The sequence below is a fragment of the Dama dama genome, chromosome 21 (assembly GCF_033118175.1).
Source record: "Dama dama isolate Ldn47 chromosome 21, ASM3311817v1, whole genome shotgun sequence".
In the NCBI taxonomy this organism is placed as follows: domain Eukaryota; kingdom Metazoa; phylum Chordata; class Mammalia; order Artiodactyla; family Cervidae; genus Dama; species Dama dama.
In genome coordinates, this window is record NC_083701.1 from 42593338 (window position 1) to 42614348 (window position 21011).

General features: G+C 43.7%; 1 protein-coding gene across 2 annotated transcripts in view; it reads right to left on the reverse strand.

Annotated features, from left to right (window-relative positions):
* Positions 1-21011, reverse strand: part of TPD52 (tumor protein D52) — a 120870-nt gene that overhangs the window by 43385 nt on the left and 56474 nt on the right. The window contains exon 1 of one of the 2 annotated variants that reach the window (XM_061123544.1): positions 2429-2683. The exons of the other annotated variant lie outside the window; for it this stretch is intronic. Within the exon in view, the coding sequence (XP_060979527.1) occupies positions 2429-2567 (139 nt within the window). The 5' untranslated portion in view covers positions 2568-2683. Of the gene's footprint in view, positions 1-2428; positions 2684-21011 lie in introns of those variants that run through there. 2 annotated transcript variants of the gene reach the window in all.

Sequence of the window (21011 nt, forward strand, 5' to 3'; positions counted from 1 at the left end):
GAAAAGACCCTGATGCTGGGAGGGATTGGGGGCAGGAGGAGAAGGGGACGACAGAGGATGAGATGGCTGGATGGCATCACCAACTCAATGGAGATGAGTTTGAGTAAACTCCGGGAGTTGGTGATAAGACAGGGAGGCCTGGCATGCTGCAATTCGTGGGTCACAAAGTGTCGGACACGACTGAGTGACTGAACTGAACTGAACTGAATAAAGGGGAGCACAACTGGATACATGAATTTGTTTCCAGTTCGCTTACTTTGCTGTTCGCTTACTTTTTAAAATCATTTTGTGTCTAATCCCAGGAGCCCAAACTCCTACAAATTGCAACTAGGAATTAGGGAGGTAATTGTTCAAAACAGAGACACACTCAACCCTACCCACTGCTTCTGTTTTTTTAACAGAAAACACCCAAAGGGTGGCAATTACTACAGCTGGGAAAAGGAAAGGAGGTGAAACAGAGATTCAAAAAGAGAGAGACTGCCAACAAGCGGCAGAATCATCCTGGGAATTTCAAAGCCTTGCACGCTGATCACTGAGGTCTACCTGAGGTCAGGTTACTACAGTCTAACTTCCTTCTGTGTACTGTTCTTGAAGCATTTCCTACACATAGGACTGAGCAATGAGGATGGAGGGAGTCATCCTTTAGGGACAGGCACAGTGGAAGATATACTTTCTGCAGAGCCCATGGTGGACTGTGGGGCCAGGAAAGGGCAGCAAAAGACAGATTCCTGGCAATCCAGTTCCCGCAACAGACATCCAACTGCTGCCTGCCAGTCTCCAACTTCCGGAGACCTGCTCAGCCCAGTTATTGTCAACCTCTTCCCCTTCCTGGAAAACCAAACTACACCCCCAAGGGTGACCACAGATTGTGACCAATGGTGACAGGAATGCTGCATGCTCTCTAAAATACTCACAACTAGGGTTCATGCTGTAGCCTTTACTATCTTTTTTTCTCTCTTTTTTTTTTTTAATTACCTACTTTTTAAGCTTAAGAAGAGTGAAATGTGACCTAATCTTCATTAAAAAGGGAAACATTAACTTCTAGGAAAATCTGCTTACTTCTCTGGCAAGTCACAGAGGTTGTCTAACCGTCTCCAACCGTTAGCTGTAAAATGAGGGGATTGGCCTGGACGTGGCTGAGGCAACTTCTAGCTTCGTGCTGTGTGCTCATAAACTTAAGCTCTGCCCTGATGGTGGCTCCTGGCCTGCAGAACAATCTTCTAGTGGCATGTGGGAAGGAGTGCTTGCATCCAAAGGCACAGTAGCGAGTTTTTCTCTTACAATCTCTCACCTGTTTAATGCAGGAAGCTCAGGCCCCGGCTTTGTGCCAACCTAGAGGGTGGGGTGAGGGTAGGAGGGAGGTTCAAGAAGGAGGTGACATACTTATAACCTATGGCTGATTCATGCCGTTGTGTGGCAGAGACCAACAAAATGTTGTAAAGCAATTATACTCCAATTAAAAATTAAAAAAAATTTTTTTAAGAGTATCGTTCAAGGAAAAAAAAAATCTCTCACCTGGGTATTCCTACACATTGCTGCTCACAGTATTCCAAGCCCAAAACCTGGCCCGCCATTAGCAGGACCTTGAATTTAGTCAGTGCTTCAGCTGCTTAAGCCTCAGTTTCACAAAAACAAAATTGGGGGTGGGGGTCCCTCCTAAATTACATAGGTGACCAGAAGCGAAGACCTCCGGATTCCCCCATTTTGGCTATTTATTAGGTTGATGAACTTAAGGTGATCAGAAGACCTCTAATGCCTATACAAATAGCCCACTTTTAAAATCTATTCAATGTTCTGTGATATCCTTTATGGGAAAGGAATTTGAAAGAGAACAGACATCTCTATATGTATAACTGAATCCCTCTGCTACACACCGGAAGCTAACACAGCATTATAAACAACTGTGCTGTGAGGCGCGGTGCTAAGTCACTTCAGTTGTGTCGGATTCTTTGTGGCCCCAGGGACTGTAAGCCCACCAGGCTCCTCTGTCCATGGGATTCTCCAGGCAAGAATACTGGAGCAGGTTGCCATGCCCTCCTCCAGGGCATCTTCCCAACCCAGGGATTGAACCCAGGTCTCCCGCATTGCAGGCAGATTTTTTTTAACCGTCTGAGCCACCGGGGAAGCCCCAAGTACATATAAGTCAATCCAAATAAGACAGAGGAGTCTGAGACAGTCCACAGGATCTCGAAGAACTGGCACAACTGAAGTAACTTAGCACGCACGCATGCACATTTAAATACATATATATACATTCTAAACATTTAACAAGCCATCTAGCTCTCTACTTGGAATCCCGTAACACCTTTACTAACCGGTAGCAACACAGCAACACCCTTTTCACACTAAGAATTATAAAGCCAGGCAAATCCCCAGTTGCATACAGGTTTCATCACAGCAAATGTCACTTTAGAAAACAAGGAGTTACCAAACTTCTGAAGAGTAGGTGATCCTGGTGGGGACGTATTTCCACTGGGAGACAAGTAGAGATAGTTTTTGTTTACTCCTGTATTAAAATCAAATGGAGACTCGTAGTCCTCATAAAAATCCATCTCTCTACCGTCCATCCCAGGCGAATGCAGGACGCATGGTTCTACCCACGCTGCCTCTTCCTGGGTTGAGCGCCGTTCTGGATCACTGCACGAGGCAACCCCGAGGAAGAGATCCAGCCCCGGGTTCCAAAAGCCTGGCTTCCTGGGACAGGTGCAGCCGTCACACCCTCAGGACAAGGAGGTTGTTTAATAAGTGACTTCTCCCCAGTAACCCGAGGAACAGCTCTGATCACCACCTGCTGTTCATTTCAGCCAACAGCCAACAACCCATGCAGGAAGCAGAGCTTTCTAGAGCTTTCTTCAATAAACAAAGGAGGGCCCAGTGCTGTAGCATCGCCTCCACATACAAACAGTTCAGGCAAACATCAGACACTGGCAGATTTATTAATTTTTTTTTACAACATTATTATTTTTTAAACCGTTCAGCTGACCACAACTGCACCAGGGCAGACTTAATCTTCTAGGACAAGGAAGGATTACCGGCCAGTAATCTCCCAGAAAGGCTATCTGGGGGCTACGTTTTTTCCACCCTGGATTACAGGGGCGGCCTGAGAGCAGAGCTTCCTGGTTGAGCGATCAGTTTTCTGTGTGTGTATGTTGGTAGAGAAATAAAGTTCCATTTCCAAGATGACTTTATCTAAAGCAACGTCTGGCTTGAGTGTAACAGAGATGTCAGTCTGACTTGTCCTTCTCACCTTGCTTTTCCATCCCTTCCCTCCCCTTTTGTGCAAAGATCGTGTTTCCCTGACATGTACTGGGAAGAGAAGAAGCCCCCGCAGATGAAAGACCCAGGTCCTCCCACCCTCTCCTCACTAACCCAGGCCAGGCCTGCAGGGAGGCCACCCTGGTCAGCTTGTAAAACAAGACTTCTCAGTCTCCAGATCCACTCCCCAGCCTCTCTACAGACCCTTTCTGCCCGAACTCTGGCTTTGGCCCAAGTGACATCATGTATCATTCCTTCTGCTTTCACCGTTGTGGCTGAGCTCATGTTAAAGAGGTGAAAATAAAAGCGACCCTCCCTTAGATCAGTGGTGGTCTGTTACTGCCTGACAAAAAAAGCCCAAGTTAAATAAATAAATAAAAAGGACTTCCGTTTGCTCAGTAAAGAACCTGGTGAACACAGGTTCTATCCCTGGTCTGGGAAGATTGCACATGCAGACTAAGCCCACACACGACAACTACTGAGCCCGTGCTCGAGAGCCTGAGAGTCGCAACTACTGAAGCCTGTGCTCTGCAACAAGAGAAGACATCGCGATCAGAAGCTCGAGCTCTGCAATGAAGAGTAGCCCCCAACTCGCTGCAACTAGTGAAAGCCCACTTGCAGCAACGAAGACCCAATGCAACCAAAAATAAATAGTTTTTAAAAAGAGCAGGGAACTTCTCTGATGGTTCAGGGGTTTAGAATCCGCCTTCCAATGCAGGAGATGCCAGTTCAGTCTCTGGTCAGGAGAACTAGGATCCAACATGCCTTGAGGCAACTAAGCCTGGCCATAATTAGTGATCCTACCTGCTCCAGGGCCCATGCCCCTCAACAGGAGAAGCCACAACTAGAGAGGCCTGCGCATCACAAGGAAGATCTCTCCTGCCCCAGTGAAGACCCAGCACAGCCAGAAACAGAACAAAGCCCATGTTCTACCTTTTCACATCTTTCTCATAAAAAGGGAACACAATATACTCTCCCTAGATTGGAAGCAAGTAGGAAACTTTTTATTTTAAGCACTAAAAAAAAATCTGAGTGTGTATAAAATTATATAAACACCAAGACAGTTCACATTCATCTTAACTTATGATTCATCTTCTATTTTTTTTTTTCTATTAGTCTCCTGTTGTACTCTATTTTTGGCAAGTTCATCTTATTTTAGTTTTTTAAATTTATTTTTAACAATAAAAAAGATCAATCTGTGCTTTTCTCCTAAAAGATACCAAAATTGGGGTAATGATAAATGCTGTTTATTCTATATTTAGAAATAAATGGCTTCTTTTTATTAACTGAAAAAAATGAATTGGTCAATTTCTTGAAATCAGTGGTATCTCTCACTGAGGTAGCACAGGTATTATGGTTACATTCTTAGACAAGAAATGGTTATTGGGGTCCCCGACCCTCTCAATACTCTACATTAGGTCACCAAATCACTGGTTAAAAAAAAACAAATTCTCCATTCTCATTCTTCCTGCTAGTCACAAGTGTCAAAAAATGCTATGGGCTGAAATTTGTGTCTCTTCAAAACTCCTATGTTGAATTCCTAACCCCTGGTGTGATGGTATTTGGAGGTGAATTAGGTTTAGATGAAGTCATGGGGTGGGGCTCAGGCTGGGATCTGTGTCCTCATAAGAAGAGGAAGCCCCTTCATGGATCACAGCCTTGTTGTGGCGAAGGGCCTTGCATAGCTCAATGAAATTCTTGCCATGAGAACACCATGAACAGCATAAAAAGACAAAAAGAAAGGACACCGAAAGATGAGCCCTCCAGGTTGGAAGGTGTCCAATATGCTACTGGGGAAGAGCAGAGAGAATTACTAATAGCTCCAGAAAGAATGAAGTGGAAACGACACTCAGTTGTGGGTGTGTCTGGTGGTGAAAGTAAAATCCCATGCTGTAAGAACAATATTGCATAGGAGCCTGGAGCGTTAGGTCCACGAGTCAAGGTAAATTGGATGTGGTCAAGCAGGAGATGGCAAGAAGAAACATCAACATCTTAGGAATCAGTGAACTAAAATGGACGGGAATGAGTGAATTTAATTTAGATGACCACTGTATCTTCTACTGGAGGCAAGAATCCCATAGAAGAAACGGAGCAGCCCTCATAATCAACAAAAGGGCTATGATCTTTCCAGTAGTCATGTATGGATATGAGAGTCGGACCATAAAGAAAGCTGAGCACTAAAGAACTGATGCCTTCGAACTACAGTGCTGGAGAGGACTCCTGAGCCTCCCTTGGACTGCAAGGAGATCAAACCAGTCAATCCTAAAGGAAATCAATCCTGAATATTCATTGGAAGAACTGAGGCTGAAGCTGAAGCTCAAATACTTTGGCCACCTGATTCGAAGAACTGACTCACTGGAAAAGAATGACGCTGGGAAAGATTGAGAGCAAGAGGAGAAGGAGGTGACAGAGGATGAGATGGCTGGATGTCACCACCAACTCAGTGTACATGAACTTGGGCAAACTTGGGGAGATAGTGAGGGACAGGGAGGGCTGGTGTGCGGCAGTCCACGGGGTCGCAGAGTCAGACACGACTTAGCAAGTGGACAACAACAGGAAGAGGGCTAGCTCAAGCTCTCCTTCCACCATGTGAGGACACAAGACAGCCATGTGCCAACAAGAAAAGGACTCTCACAGGGATTAGAGCAACCCACACCTTGATCTTGAACTTCCCAGACTCCAGAACTGAGAGAAACAAATGCCTTTCGTTACAGGCCTCCCATTCTGTGGTAACTTATGAGAGCAGCCAGAACAAAGACAAATATACTAACAATGATGTACATAATGATGCAGGTCACAGCCACCTCCGAGGTCCTCAGATCCCTCCAAATTTCCATGTTCTTGACCTCTGGTGTTGACTCCCATGCTACATCCTCTGCCTGAAATGCCTTTTTTCTGCTTGCTGAACTCATTCATCCTTCAAGACTCGGGCAGAAACACCACCTCTTCCCAGAAGCCCTCCCTCCCTGGCTCTCCCTTCCGGCAACAGCACGCAGGATGTGACGTGCCCACCTGGCAGTCCGGCCAGCCTTGCCTCCAGAGCGGGGGCTGCATTCTCTGGTGCATTGCCAACTGCGCTGTACAAGGTGGAAAAAATAAACCACACAAATGCTTATCAAGGGAGATTATTTAAATGCTAAATAGAATACTCATGCAACAAGAAAGTATGCAAACATGATGACGTAGAAATGTATATATTTTATAGGGAAAGATATTCTTTTTCAAAATATTTATTTATTTGGCTGGGCCGGGTCTTAGCTGAGGCTCGTGGGATCTTCACTGCCTCCCCGCGGGACCTTTCGGTGAAGCACGTGGGCTCTCTAGCTGTGCCACCCACGTGCCTCCAGAGTGCACAGGCTCAGCAGCTGCTGCACATGGGCTGAGTTGCTCTGTAACAGGTGGAATCTTAATTCCCCAACCAGGGATCGAAACTGCAGCCCTGCATTGCAAGGTGGATTCTTAATCACTGGACCACCAGGGAAGCCCCGGGAAAGATATTCTTGATACATTCAATAAACATTTCAAAACTGTTTGCACTACATGATCCATAATTGTGTGATAACTGGAGAAACTAACCAACGCAAAGAACATAGGCAGGAGAAATCCCAGGAAAGTGTGAATGTGCTGCAAGGCCAGCAGAGGGCACCCATAGGCAGCTCAGAAGTTAACTGGCCGGCCAGTGAAATGCATACTAACTACACAGGAACAATCCACTGGATGACTCACGTTAGTGGAAATGCAATGAATACAAATATCTGTAAAGAATATTAAGTTTCTACCTACCTGTTAACACATCATTTATATATGTCTGTGTATGTCCTCCCTAATTTTGAAGGAGTTAAATGTAAAATCTATATTTGCCTAGTCACTCAGTAGTGGCCGGCTCTGCAACCCCATAGACTGTAGCCCACCAGGTTCCTCTATCCATGAGATTCTCCAGACAAGAGTACTGGAGTGGGTTGCCATTTCATCCTCCAGGGGGAAAAAAAAACCTACGTAATACATACAAAAATATTACTGTAGGGGCCTTGAAGGGCACACAGACAGACGATGCGACTGCCCAACCGGAGCGGCAGGTCACAGATATCAGACCCTGTGGACATGTCACAAGGACACAGCAGCCAGCTGGCCAAATATAGGACAATTTGATCACCAACATAATTAAGGACAGCAGTGGATTATAAACCATTAAAAACAGGAATCTGAGAGTCTGTATCTGGTGGTTAATTGTATGTGTCAATCTGAGTCATGAGGTGCCCAGATAGTTGATTAAACATTGTGTATCACTGCATCTCTGACGGTGTTTGTGGACGAGATTAACACTAATCAGCAGACTGAGTAAAGCAGATGGCCCTGCCCAGAGTGGACGTGCTTCACACAATCTGCTGAAGGCCTCAACAGAACAAAGAGGCTGAGAAGGGAGGATTCACTCTGCCTGTCTTCAAGCTGGGATATTGGTTTTCTGTGTCTGGATTTGGACTTGGAAAGAAACTGACACCATCAGCCTTCCCGGTTCTCAGACTCAGCCTGGAAGTACAGTGTGTGTTAGTCACTCACTTCTTTCTGACTCTCTGTGATCCCATGGCCTGTAGCTGCTAGGCTCCTCTGTCCATGGAATCCTCCAGGCAAGAATACTGGAGTGGGTAGCCATTCCCTTCTTCAGGGGATCTTCCTGACTCAGCGATCGAGTCTGGGTCTCCTGCATTGCAGGCAGATTCTTTATCATCTGAGTCACCAGGAATTCCCATGCCTGTACAGTAGTTCTCCCCTTATCAGTAGATGATATGTTTCAAGACCCACAGCGGATGCTGGAAACCATGGAAAAAACACATACTATATTTTTTCCTGTACATATATACCTATGATAAAGTTTTATTTATAAATTAGGCACAGGAAGAGATTAACAATAACTAGTAATAGGATAATTATAATAATATACTATAAGAAAAGTTATGTGAATGTGGTCTCTCTCAAAAATACCTTATTGTACAAACTTAATGCCTTTTCCACCTTAACTAAAGGACTTATCATGCCCTGTGGCCAGAACTTTCACAGTCTGAGATGCAACAGCAAAGCTAGTACGGATTTCTTTTTCCTTCTTCACAGTTTCACAAACAGAGGATTCATTCTTACTACAGATCTTATCAACCTTAGCATGTGATATTTTTCTTTTCTCACTAAGTCAAGAACTTTCAGCTTTTCACTTAAAGGAAGCACTTCAAGGCTTTTCTTTGGCATACCTGAATTGCCAGCACTGTGACTCTTGCATTTGGGGGCCTTTTCTAAGTAAAACAAGGGTGATGTGAACACAAGTACGGTGATCTGACAATAGTTGATCTGATAACTGAGCTGGTACCAAGTGACTAGCAGGCAGGATACACTGAACAAAAGAATGATTCACATCCAAGGAAGGGAAGACTTCAGTGAGACAGCACGCAGTTTCACCACACAGTTCAGGCTGGTGCATGATTTAAAACCGATGAATTGTTTGTTTCTGGAATTTCTGACTTGCTATTTTTGAATGGCAGGTAACTGAAACTGCAGAAAGTGAAAACACAGGTAAGGAGGAAAGACTGTGTATCCTAACCTTCCTGGGTTTCCAGCTTGTGACTGCTTGGGAGAGTTCTTCCTTCATAACTGTGAGGTAACTGTTTCTAATAAATCTCTTATTTATAGGTATAGAGGCACATATAGATATATTATTGGTCTATTTCTCTGTAGAATCCAGACTAACATGCCTTACAAGTAATAAATAAATAAATAGAGGAAGAAAGAAGACCTACAGAAAAACTGCATGTTGACCATCACCATAAAGATTCAGGCAAAAATCATCAATGGATGCTAACCAGAGGGAGAAATTTTTAAATAAGAAGCAGATATAAACACGGTCTTATGGGATCTCCCCACAGATTAATTAGATATTGGAAGAGAAAATACAGTAACAACACAGCGGAGAAACTGAACCCACCTTTAGTAGATGATCAACATTGTCATTACCAAGAGTCAGGTTGACCCAGGTCTTCAAATCTGATATACTGAATACCTATGGGATACTCACACTAAGAACACAGAACATGAATCTTATGAGAAAACATCAGACAAATCCAAATGAGGAAACATCAGACAAACCCAAAATGAGAAAGTTTCTCTTTTTTTTTAAGAGGAGGAAGAGGCATTCTTCAAAAATGTTGTCATAAAAAGCTGTAGAAATGGTTCATATTAAAGGAGATGAAAAAGACATGACAGCTAGACTCAAAGAAACATTCAAACAAAGTCCAATGAAAGAAAAAAAGAAGCAGTGAATGCCTGCAAATAAGAAGCAGGCCAAAGAGCCTGAAAAGAGCAAGAAATGCCTGATGATGATGGTGGTGGTGGTGGTGGTGGTGGTGGTGGTGATGATGGTGGTTGGTGGTGGTGATGGTGGTGATGACAGTGGTTGGTGGTAGTGATGGTGACAGTATATGGTGGTGGTAGTGATGATGATGGTGGTGGTGGTGGTAGTGGTGATGACAGCAGTTGGTGGTGGTGATAGTAATGATGATGGTGGTGATGATGGTGGTGGTGGTGATAATTATGGTAGTGGTGATGGTGGTGGTAATGATCATAATAGTGGTACTGGGGGTAGTAGTGATGGCGGTGGTGACAGTAATGATGATGGTGGTGATGGTGGTTGGTGGTGGTGATGATGGTGGTCAGTGGTGGTGGTGATGGTGGTGATGACGGTGGTTGGTGGTAGTGATGGTGACAGTAATGGTGGTGGTAGTGATGATGATGGTGGTAGTGGTAGTGGTGATGACAGCATTTGTTGGTGGTGGTGATAGTAATGATGGTGGTGGTGATGATGGTGGTCGGTGGTGGTGGTGATGGTGGTGATGATGGTGGTTGGTGGTAGTGATGGTGACAGTAATGATGGTGGTGGTAGTGATGATGACAGTGGTGGTGGTAGTGGTGATAACAGCAGTTGGTGGTGGTGATAGTAATGATGGTGGTGGTGATGATAATATGGTAGTGGTGATGGTGGTGGTAATGATCATAATAGTGGTACTGGGGGTAGTAGTGATGGCGGTGGTGACAGTAATGATGGTGGTGGTGACAGTTATGCAGTGGTGATGCTGGTGATGGTGATGCTGGTGATGGTGATAACAATGACTCACCCCTGAGGAACCCTTACTATATGCCAGACATTCTCCTATGCATGTCACACCAACCCTGTGGGGTAGGTTTTTTCACTACCCCCATTTTATATATTAGAACACTTGAGCACTCAAAAGTTAAGTAACTTGCCCCAGACAGATAACTATTAATAGCAAGTGATCAATATCCCAGCAAATCTGGAAAACTCAGCAGTGGCCACAGGACTGGAAAAGGTCAGTTTTCCTTCCAATCCCAAAGAAGGGCAATGCCAAAGAATGTTCAGACTACTAGACAATTGCACTCATCTCACACGCTAGCTTTGCTCAAAATTCTCCAAGCCACGCTTCAACAGTATGTGAACTGTGAACTTCCAGATGTTCAAGCTGGTTTTAGAAAAGGCAGAGGAACCAGAGATCAAATTGCCAACATCTGCTGGATCATCAAAAAAACAAGGGAGTTCCAGAAAGCAACTATTTCTGCTTTATTGAATATGCCAAGCCTTTGACTGTGTGGATCACAATAAACTGTGGAAAATTCTTCAAGAAATGGCCATACCAGACCGCCTGACCTGCCTCCTGAGAAATCTGTATGCAGGTCAAGAAGCAACAGTTAGAACCAGACATGGAACAGCAGACTGGCTCCAAACTGGGAAAGGAGTACCTCAACGCTGTATGTTGTCACCCTGCTTATTTAACTTATATGCAGAGTACATCATGAGAAATGCCAGGCTGGATGAGCACAAGCTGGAATCAAGATTGCTGGGAGAAATATAAATAACCTCAGATATGCAGATGACACCACCCTTATGGCAGAAAGTGAAGAGGAACTGAAGAGCCTCTTGATGAAAGTCAAAGAGGAGAGTGAAAAAGTTGGCTTAAAACTAAACATTCAAAAAACTAAGATCGTGGCACCTGGTCCTATCACTTCATGGCAAAAAGATGGGGAAACAATGAAAACAGTGACAGACTTTATTTTCTTGAGCTCCAAAATCACTGCAGATGGTGACTACAGCCATGAAATTAAAAGACACTTGCTCCTTGGAATAAAAGCTATGACCAACCTAGACAGCATATTAAAAAGCAGAGACATTACTTTGCTGACAAAGGTCTGTCTAGTCAAAGCTATGATTTCTCTAGTAGTCATGTACGGATGTGAGAGTTGGACTAGAAAGAAAGCTGAGCACTGAACAATTGATGCTTTTGAACTGTGGTGTTGGAGAAGACTCTTGAGAGTCCCTTGGACTGCAAGGAGATCAAACCAGTCCTTCCTAAAGGAAATCAATCCTGAATATTCATTGAAAGGACTGATGCTGAAGCTGAAACTCCAATACTTTGGCCACCTGATGTGAAGAACTGACTCATTGAAAAAGACCCTGATGCTGGGAAAGATAGAAGGCAGGAGGAGAAGGGGACCACAGAGAATGAGATGGTTGGATGGCATCACCGACTCTATGGACATGAGTTTGACCAAGCTCTGGGAGTTGGTGATGGACAGGGAAGACTGGCGTGCTGCAGTCCATGGGGTTGCAAAGAGTCAGACATGACTAAGTGACTGAAATGAACTGAAGCTAAGGATTCAAATTCAAGCTCTGGCTCAAGTGCCCTCAAGAGGCAAAAACATGGAAGAAAACCTTTAGTGACCAATATCACAGGAAAAATGGGAGGAAAGAAAACGGACAGAACCAAATGCCACACAGACTTACAAACGAGCCCCTGGACTTGGTGTCCTGGGACCTTGCAAAGAAATTTTAGTCAGGGTGATAGTGGAAGACAGATGAGGGGAGCAGAGACAGTGGAGGGAAGAGAGGCTAGAAGTGAATGAACAGGAGGTGGGGCTGACTGGTCTGTTTGTTCCTTCGTTGTGTGTGTGATGAATGAGATACAGGAGGCAGCTCGGGAGCCACATCCCAGGCTCGGGAGGAGGCTTCAATTCCTACATTGGATAATTTGGCTTTCTTTTAAAATTGTGTCAGCTATCAGATTAGAAAGTTACATTAGGATTTTAGGAAATACTCCCTATGGGAATGCCATTACTTTTTCTTTTTTCTACTGCAAAGTATTAGTCACTCAGTCATGTCTGACTCTTTGTGAGCCAATGGACTGTAGCCATCAGGCTCCTCTGTCCATGGAATTCTCCAGGCAAGAATACTGGAGTGGGTTGCCATTTCCTTCTCCAGGGGATCTTCCTGACCCAGGGATTGAACTCAGGTCTCCCGCATTGCAGGCAGATTCTTTACCATCTGAGCCACCAGGGAAGCCCTGACTACTGCAAAGGGAAGAGTCTATTGTGGAACTATGTTATAAGAAAAACCTATCCTCTTTGGAAACTCCTTCAGAACAAAAATGCATAAACTAATGGACGGATTCATATTACTCAGACCTAAATACAAATACTCTTTAAGAGATAAAACAACTCTGTAACTTGACCTATTGACTTGCAAAGAAATTCTTACTTGGCAGGAGCTCCAAAAGAACAGAACACTTTGGGTGGAGTGTTTTTCTGCCCTCTCAAAACAATTAAAATTGAGTTTCGGCCCAATAAACAGGTCATGGGCCTTTTTTTCCTTTAAGAAATGTTTTTTGAAACATTAAAGGTCAAGAGGTTTCATTCCCTCCCCTCAACCTACAACCAAAGCCTTTCTGATTCGTCCTTGAACTGGGAAAACCAGAACCTGTTGAGATATCTCAAGAATGCCTGAATTCTCTACCCTCAGGGGACTGGAATCTAAAATTGTGCAAAAAAGTCTCTCAATGAGGTCATCTCTTATCCATTCGGACGTGCTCCTGCCACTACTGCCCTCTGACTGAAGAGGTTTCATTAACAGAGCAGGAAATGATAGAACAGCTCGATATCCACCATGTGCCCAGATAGGTCACTAACAATATAAAAAGTTTTCATTTTTTCGCCATGTGCCCAGATAGTTAACTACAATATACAAATTTTTCATTTTATAGAGTTTGAGTTCAAATGTTATGGTCCTTTCTCTCACTGATGGGTTGTTTCGGTCATTACAGGGTCAAGCTAAAGTTCTCCAACCAGCGCTTCTGCAGCTTTAACGTTCACAAACCACCTGGGACCATGATAAACTACAGATTTTGACCTAATAGTTATGGGTGGGGATGGAGACTCTGCCTTCTGGACAAGCTCCAGGTGTTCCCTGATGTTTGCTTTGGACAACAGCTGCTAAATTGCCCTTAGGAAATAAGCGGTTGTTAGTTGCTCAGTTGTGTCTGACTCTATGCAACCCTATGGACTGTACCCCGCCAGGCACCCTCGTCCATGGAAGAAAACTGAGGCAAAAGTTAGTACCTGTGAGGCTTCCCTGATGGTTCAGTGGTTAAGTATGCGCTTCCACTGCAGAGGGAATGGGTTGATCCCTCCCTTCCCTGATCTTGGTCAGGGAAGATCCCACATGCCTCGAGGCATGACCAAAAAAATAAATAAAATGGTTAGTTCTAAAAAAATAAATCTAATACTTGCCATTTTACATGACCTAAGCACTTTCTAAATATCTATTTTGGAAAATAAGAGACAGATTTTGTAGCCAATGGGCATGTGCTTCTATGGAGTTTGCTTTTGTGTTTCTATTATGAAGTTAATGAAGCAACCAAGTTTAGAGTGGGGACAAAACTGGCTGTGTCACGACAGTGTATACCTGCCTGGTCTTTACAATGTGGTAATTACTTAGAGTCTGGAATTACAATAATATGAAGTCTGGAACAATTGCTCGGGAGTAAGGAAATGACAGCAGGCCATCCTGCCTGAGTATTAATGATGTATCTAAGAGCAAAGGATATCTATGGTGAGATTACCAGAAGATAAAGAGGTTTCACCCAAGCTGAAAGTTTCCAGGTTGTTGACTGCGTTTAAACAGGGCTTTGGGGGTGTAGGGGAGATAAACACACCTGCCTGTCAGAGACCTGAAAGGAATAAATGAGCTGGAGGAGCAAATTTTAATTTGGATAAACTTACACAGTGCTTACACAGCTGTCCTCAGCAACTAGAGGCTTCATAGGAAATGCTTTTCCTTAAGGGAATGGGAGTTGCTCGAGAAGAGTAGGCACTTATTTAAAATTAATATCTGAAAAGATGCTCAACATCACTCATTATTAGAGAAATGCAAATCAAAACCACAATGAGGTACCATTACACGCCAGTCAGGATGGCTGCTATCCAAAAGTCTACAAGCAATAAATGCTGGAGAGGGTGTGGAGAAAAGGGAACCCTCTTACACTGTTGGTGGGAATGCAAACTAGTACAGCCGCTATGGAAAACAGTGTGGAGATGTCTTAAAAAACTGGAAATAGAACTGCCATATGACCCAGCAATCCCACTTCTGGGCATACACACTGAGGAAACCAGATCTGAAAGAGACACGTGCACCCCAATGTTCATCGCAGCACTGTTTATAATAGCCAGGACATGGAAGCAACCTAGATGCCCATCAGCAGATGAATGGATAAGGAAGCTGTGGTACATATACACCAAGGAATATTACTCAGCCATTAAAAAGAATTCATTTGAACCAGTCCTAATGAGATGGATGAAGCTGGAGCCCCTTATACAGAGTGAAGTAAGCCAGAAAGATAAAGAACATTACAGCATACTGACACATGTATATGGAATTTAGAAAGATGGTAACGATAACCCTATATGCAGAACAGAAAAAGAGACACAGAAGTACAGAACAGACTTTTGAACTCTGTGGGAGAATGTGAGGGTGGGATATTTCAAAAGAACAGCATGTATACTATCTATGGTGAAACAGATCGCCAGCCCAGGTGGGATGCATGAGACAAGTGCTCCAGCCTGGTGCACTGGGAGGACCCAGAGGAATCGGGTGGAGAGGGAGGTGGGAGCGGGGATCGGGATGGGGAATACGTGTAAATCCATGGCTGATTCATATCAATGTATGACAAAACCCACTGAAATGTTGTGAAGTGATTGGCCTCCAACTAATAAAAAAAAAATAATAATAAAATAAAATTAATATCTGGTCATGAACTTCAATCATCAGCAAGTTGAGGCCAAGCACACATATAAAGCAGCTGAGCTTCCTTTTAACTATAATCAGTTACTTGGACATATCCAGTGGAGGGCTTCCCTTGCAGCTCAGCTGGTAAAGAATCCGCCTGCAGTATGGGAGACCTGGGTTTGATCACTGGGTTGCGAAGATCCCCTGGAGAAGGGAAGGGGTGGCTACCCACTCCAGTATTCTAGCCTGGAGAATTCCATGGACTGTATATAGGCCATGGGGTCGCAAAGAATTGGACACAACTGAGCAAATAAAATAAATAAAATAATCCAGTGGATTGATCGTTAAAAAAAGACATAGCACAAATATCGCCCATCTCTTTCTAAATTGTATTAACAGAATCTCATGCTGAAATATACAGCATTTCTTTCTAAAAACATGCTACTTCATTGAAGAAAAGTCATTTCCTGATCTCCCTTGTGGCCCAGTGGCTAGGAATCTGCCTGCCATTGGAGGGGACATGGGTTCAATCCCTGGTCTGGGAAGATTCCACATTCCGTGGAGCAGGTAAGCACAGGTGCCACAACTACTGAAGCCCAGGGACTTAGAGCCCATGCTCTGCAACAAGATAAGTCATCACAATGAGAAGCCTGAATACCACAACCGAGAGTAGCCCCCACTATCTGCAACTGGAGAAAGTCCATGTTCAGCCAAAGAGAAATAAATAACTAAACAAAAAGGAAAGCCATTTCCAATACCGAATTTCACGTATTTTCCTTTTTAAAGGCAACAGGAAAATACCAATGTCACGAGTAAAGCAAAGAGGAATCTGTTATCTTGAAGCTAAATCAAAGGCCAGAAGGCTTCAAGACTGCCTCCGTCTTCTGACACAAGGACGAAGGACGTGCCAATTTTTGAATATTTGACTTAATAACAACTGTTTTTATTACTGTTAAGGCTTCTTACAGGCTTTTCTCAGTTTCAGGAGCCATCATCATCAACCAGGTATTGGTTGAAACATCACATATTTTCAGTTATTCCTATAAGCTCTCTCAGAGGTAAAGTGATAGGATAATTCAAGATGCAATAGGAAGGGACACAGAGTGGGAAATGCTTCTCTAAAAAGTCCCCAGAACTCTGATATCATGCAAGTACTGTCCTGTCATCCCTGAAAGACCAAAGTAAAGAACTAGTGTATGATTTAGATATTTACTTAATATGGCTAAGACTGCTAACTAATCACACAACCAATGTCCTCTTACTGTTAAACATGCAGCTAGACTTCATTTCCCAGCTTCCCTTGCACTTAGATGGGGCCATATGACTAAGCTCTGGCCACATGAAAGTGATGTGTATTAACAGGAGGGGCAAAGAAAGACTGCTGAGAGCCACTGAGACGTGGAGGCCTTTTCTACAGGCAAAATTTAAGAGGAAGCTGAATGACAAAAAGATTTTCCTAAACACAGTTCAGATGGATTATTCAAATTCCTTTTTTACTTTTTGTTCTTCAGTTTTATTGAGATATAATTGACATAAAGCACTATACAAATTTGGGGCTTCCCTGGTGGCTCAGACAGTAAAGAATCCGCCCACAAAGCAGGAGACCCAGTGATTGCCGAGGGTTCAGGGGGAGGGAGACAGAGCACAGAAGATTTTCAGGGCAGTGAAACTATTCTGCACAATACGTCATGGTAGATACATGACATTTGCCAAACTTGCACTTGTCAAAATTCAGCAAACACTACAACATAAATAGTGAGCCCTACTATAAACTACGAACTTTGGTTAATAATAATGTGTCAATATTGGTTCATCAATTACAACTTCTGTTCCACACAAATGCGGGATGTAATAATAGGGGAAACAGGCAGGGCAGTGGGGGAGACATGGGAATGCTGTACTATCTGTTCAATTTCGATAAACCTACAACTGTTCTAAAAAATAATTTACTAATTAAACAAACAAACGCACTTCACCTACTCTACCATTCAGCCTATAGGAAAGCACCTGGGCACTGAAACTCATCTGCTTAGGCTACCATCAAGGCTTCACATGTTTAGAGCAGGTCTCAGTTCACGATAAGAGAAATAATGACTTAATGATTAAGTTCCATTCTTAACGCAAACTAGACACTCATCTGAGCAGCTCTAGTTAAATTCCTCCCATGTATTTAAAAAGATAATAATAATAATCGCAATGGTTTGAGTACCTGCTTCCCAGCTAAAGACGTTGCAAATTTATGGAAGAATACTGTCATCTTCAAAGAATCTTCCACTACAAGTGAGGTTAGCTCATAGAACAAGCTAGTGGGCTAATACCTCTCTAGAACTACCCAGAAACAGGTCGATATCTATTCAACACAGAAGTAGGACACCAAGTTCAAGGCCTACACTTATCCTGAAAGTCTTTTATTCTTGGCAAAATTCAGAGAAAACACTTTAGCCAGAGAGCAAACCCATCACTGCCCAATGACGCAATTCCAGTGGGCAGCCCTCATGCCTTTCTGTGGATTCCTAAGAAGACAGATGTGGCCTCAGCGTATCCACTAAAGACTGTTATAAATATTTAACCATCATGTTGATCAAAACAGAGAGCAATACCAAATTTAGATTCTCTATAAGAGGATTTGGTTTAGAAAGATAAACCTCTAGAGAAATCTGGCCTTCAAATTTTGAGATCTGGAAATCCAAGGCTGATAACTGCAGAGGGGGAGAATGACACCCAGAAAATGCTCCCAAAGACCCAAACCATTAAGGTAAGGGGATGCGTGCATGCATGCTAAGTCACTTTAGTTGTGTCCAATTCTCTGTGACCCTGTGGACTCTAACCTGCTAGGCTCCTCTGTCCATGGGGATTTTCCAGGCAAGAATACTAGAGTGGGTTGCCACGCCCTCCTCCAGGGGATCTTCCTGACCCAGGGATCGAACCTATGTCTTCTGCGGCTCTTGCACTGCAGGCAGATTCTTTACTGCTGAGACACCAAGGAAGCCCACGAGATAAGGGGATACTTATCTTAATAAGAAGATTATTGCTTGTTGGGAAGATCCCCTGGAGAAGGTAACAGCTACCCACTGCAGTATTCTTGCCTGGAGAATTCTGTGGACAGAGGAGACTGGCAGGCTACAGTCCATGGGATCACAAAGAGTTGGACACAACTGAGAGATTTTCATTTCACTTCACTATTGATTTAAACAAGCTGATACATGCCCTAACAATTTTACTCTGCAAACTTCTCTTACTTTTAAACAAAAACATAAATACTACCCCAAACAACTTTTCTTTTTAGAGTTGACTATGCTTTTTTTTTTGTATAGTTGCTTTACAATGGTGTGTTAGTTTCTACTATAAGGCAAAGTGAATCAGCTATACATACACATATATCCCCTCTTCTTTTGGATTTCCTTCCCATATAGCCCATTACAGAGTATTGAGTAGAGCTCCCTGTGCTATACAGTAGGTTCTCATTAGTTATCTGTTTTATACACAATAGTGTCTATATGTCAGTCCCAATCTCCCAGGCCATCCCATCCTCCCTTCCCCCATGGTTGGCTCTGGCGCTTAAGAACAAGCAGAGGAAGAGAAGCAGGAAGATTATGGAGTGTTCTCAGCCCTTTCATCTAAAAACCCACAGAGCTTTTACAAGAGAAACTAGAATCCTCATCACTGGGAAACTGAATTGAAGTTTGGTCTGGCTGCTGGCAGAGGCCAGCTCACCAAGTGGCATCTTGACCAAGGATGAGTCATTCTGCTGCCCTCGGCCACGAGACCAGTGTATGTTTCAGTGTTGTGTGCTGAGTTGCTCAGTCGTGTCCGACTCTTGCAACCCCAGGGACTGTAGCCTGCCAGGCTCCTTTGTCTATGGGATGCTCCAGGCAAGAATACTGAAGTGGGTTGCCATTTTCTCCTCCAGGGATCTTCCCGACCCCAGAAATCAAACCCGGGTCTCCTGCATCGCAGGCAGACTCTTTACCAACTGAGCTATGCGGGAAGCTCATTGAGTGTTGTACTGAGTGCTGGGTGATAGACTTGCAAGTAAATAGCATCTGGAACCCAGTCACAGATATACTTAGGAGGAAGGGAGTAGAAATGATCTAGGTAAGCCTAACGAAGGAGTGAATTAGGCAGCCAAGTGAAAGATGTGCCTGTAAATGTGTGTGTGACATGGAGAGGCACCAGGATGTTGGGAATGAAGGGGTATAGCTCAGAAATTCATAATAAAATTGCAAAATGTACTAGTGATCTAAGGCTGTCTAACAAATGATCCCAAAATTCAGCAGCTTAAAACTGCACCCATTCATTACTGCACAGTTTCGAAAGACCAGGTATCAGAGAGCAGCTGACCTGGGTGGATCTAACTCAGGGTTTCTCATGAAGTCGCAGGCAAGGCATCCACTGAGGCGGCAGCATCCGGGCTGGAAGGGCTGCTCCCAAGCTCTCTCACAGAGCTGTTGGCAGGAGGTTTTAGTTCCTCCCCATGTGGGCCACTCCAAAGAGCAGCTCACAGCAGGGCAGTGAGCTCCCACAGAGCAAGAATCAAGAGAGAGAGACAGAAGCCAGTCCTTTATAACCTAATCTCAGAAGTGACATCAGATATCATCATTTCTGCCATATTCTACACCTGGTACCTTGCCACATGAGGAGACTACACAAAGGTGTGAATAGCAGGATTGCTGGAAACATCCCAAGGCTGTACCAACCTAGCATGTGCTGGTTCTACAAGGGCTCTGGAAGAACATCTCAGTCATCAGTTGCAAAACTAGAAACTGGCAAATGGGCTTCCCAGGTGGCACAGTGATAAATGTCAGTGCAGGAGATGTGGGTTCGATCCCTGGGTCAGGAAGAAACCCTTGAGAAGGAAATGGCAACGCACTCCAATATTCTTGCCTGGAAAATTCCATGGACAGAGAAGCCTGGTGGACCACAGTCTATGGGGTCACAAAAAGTCGGACACAACTGAGTAATTGAGCATGCAAATTTGCAAATAATAAAGGCTTCAAGCGTATCTCATGAAGATAAAATTTTTTTAAGTTCTCAACTATACAGAGTGATGCTACTTGCCTAACACAGATAAAGCATGCCCAATGAGGTTTTTCTCAAGTACTGGGAGGGATTTGCACAAATGCATCCAAGCATAAAGAGCATACACTTGCATGATTAAATGGTTGAGTAACTAGATGTTGATTTCATAGAAAAAGCAAGTGCTCTGGAGTTGGGCAGAACTGGAGATTCATGACAGTTCCATAACTCACTGGCTGTCTCACCTCTGGCAAGCTTCTTCACCAGCGTAAGCCTCCACTTTCTCATCTGTGAAACTGATTAATATCGACCTACTGCTTTAGGGTTGCTGCAAACAGCCTAGAACATGCTTAGCACATACACCCAGCAAACAATAGCATTTGTTATTCAATAAACCACTCTATCTGGAAAATTAAGACATTAATTGACTCATGTTCTAACAAAAGTCACCAAGTACTATTACCCTAGCCCTGAAAGTATTAACAATATAGCACATGGGCAAATGAGCCATTCAGGGTATCTATTAAAAATGAAGATTAATGGCCTTACCTTCAGAAGTTATGATTTAGTAAAAACAAAATAACTGTATCTAAAACTAATGGCTTACAATATGACAAGCAGTGTTCTAAAC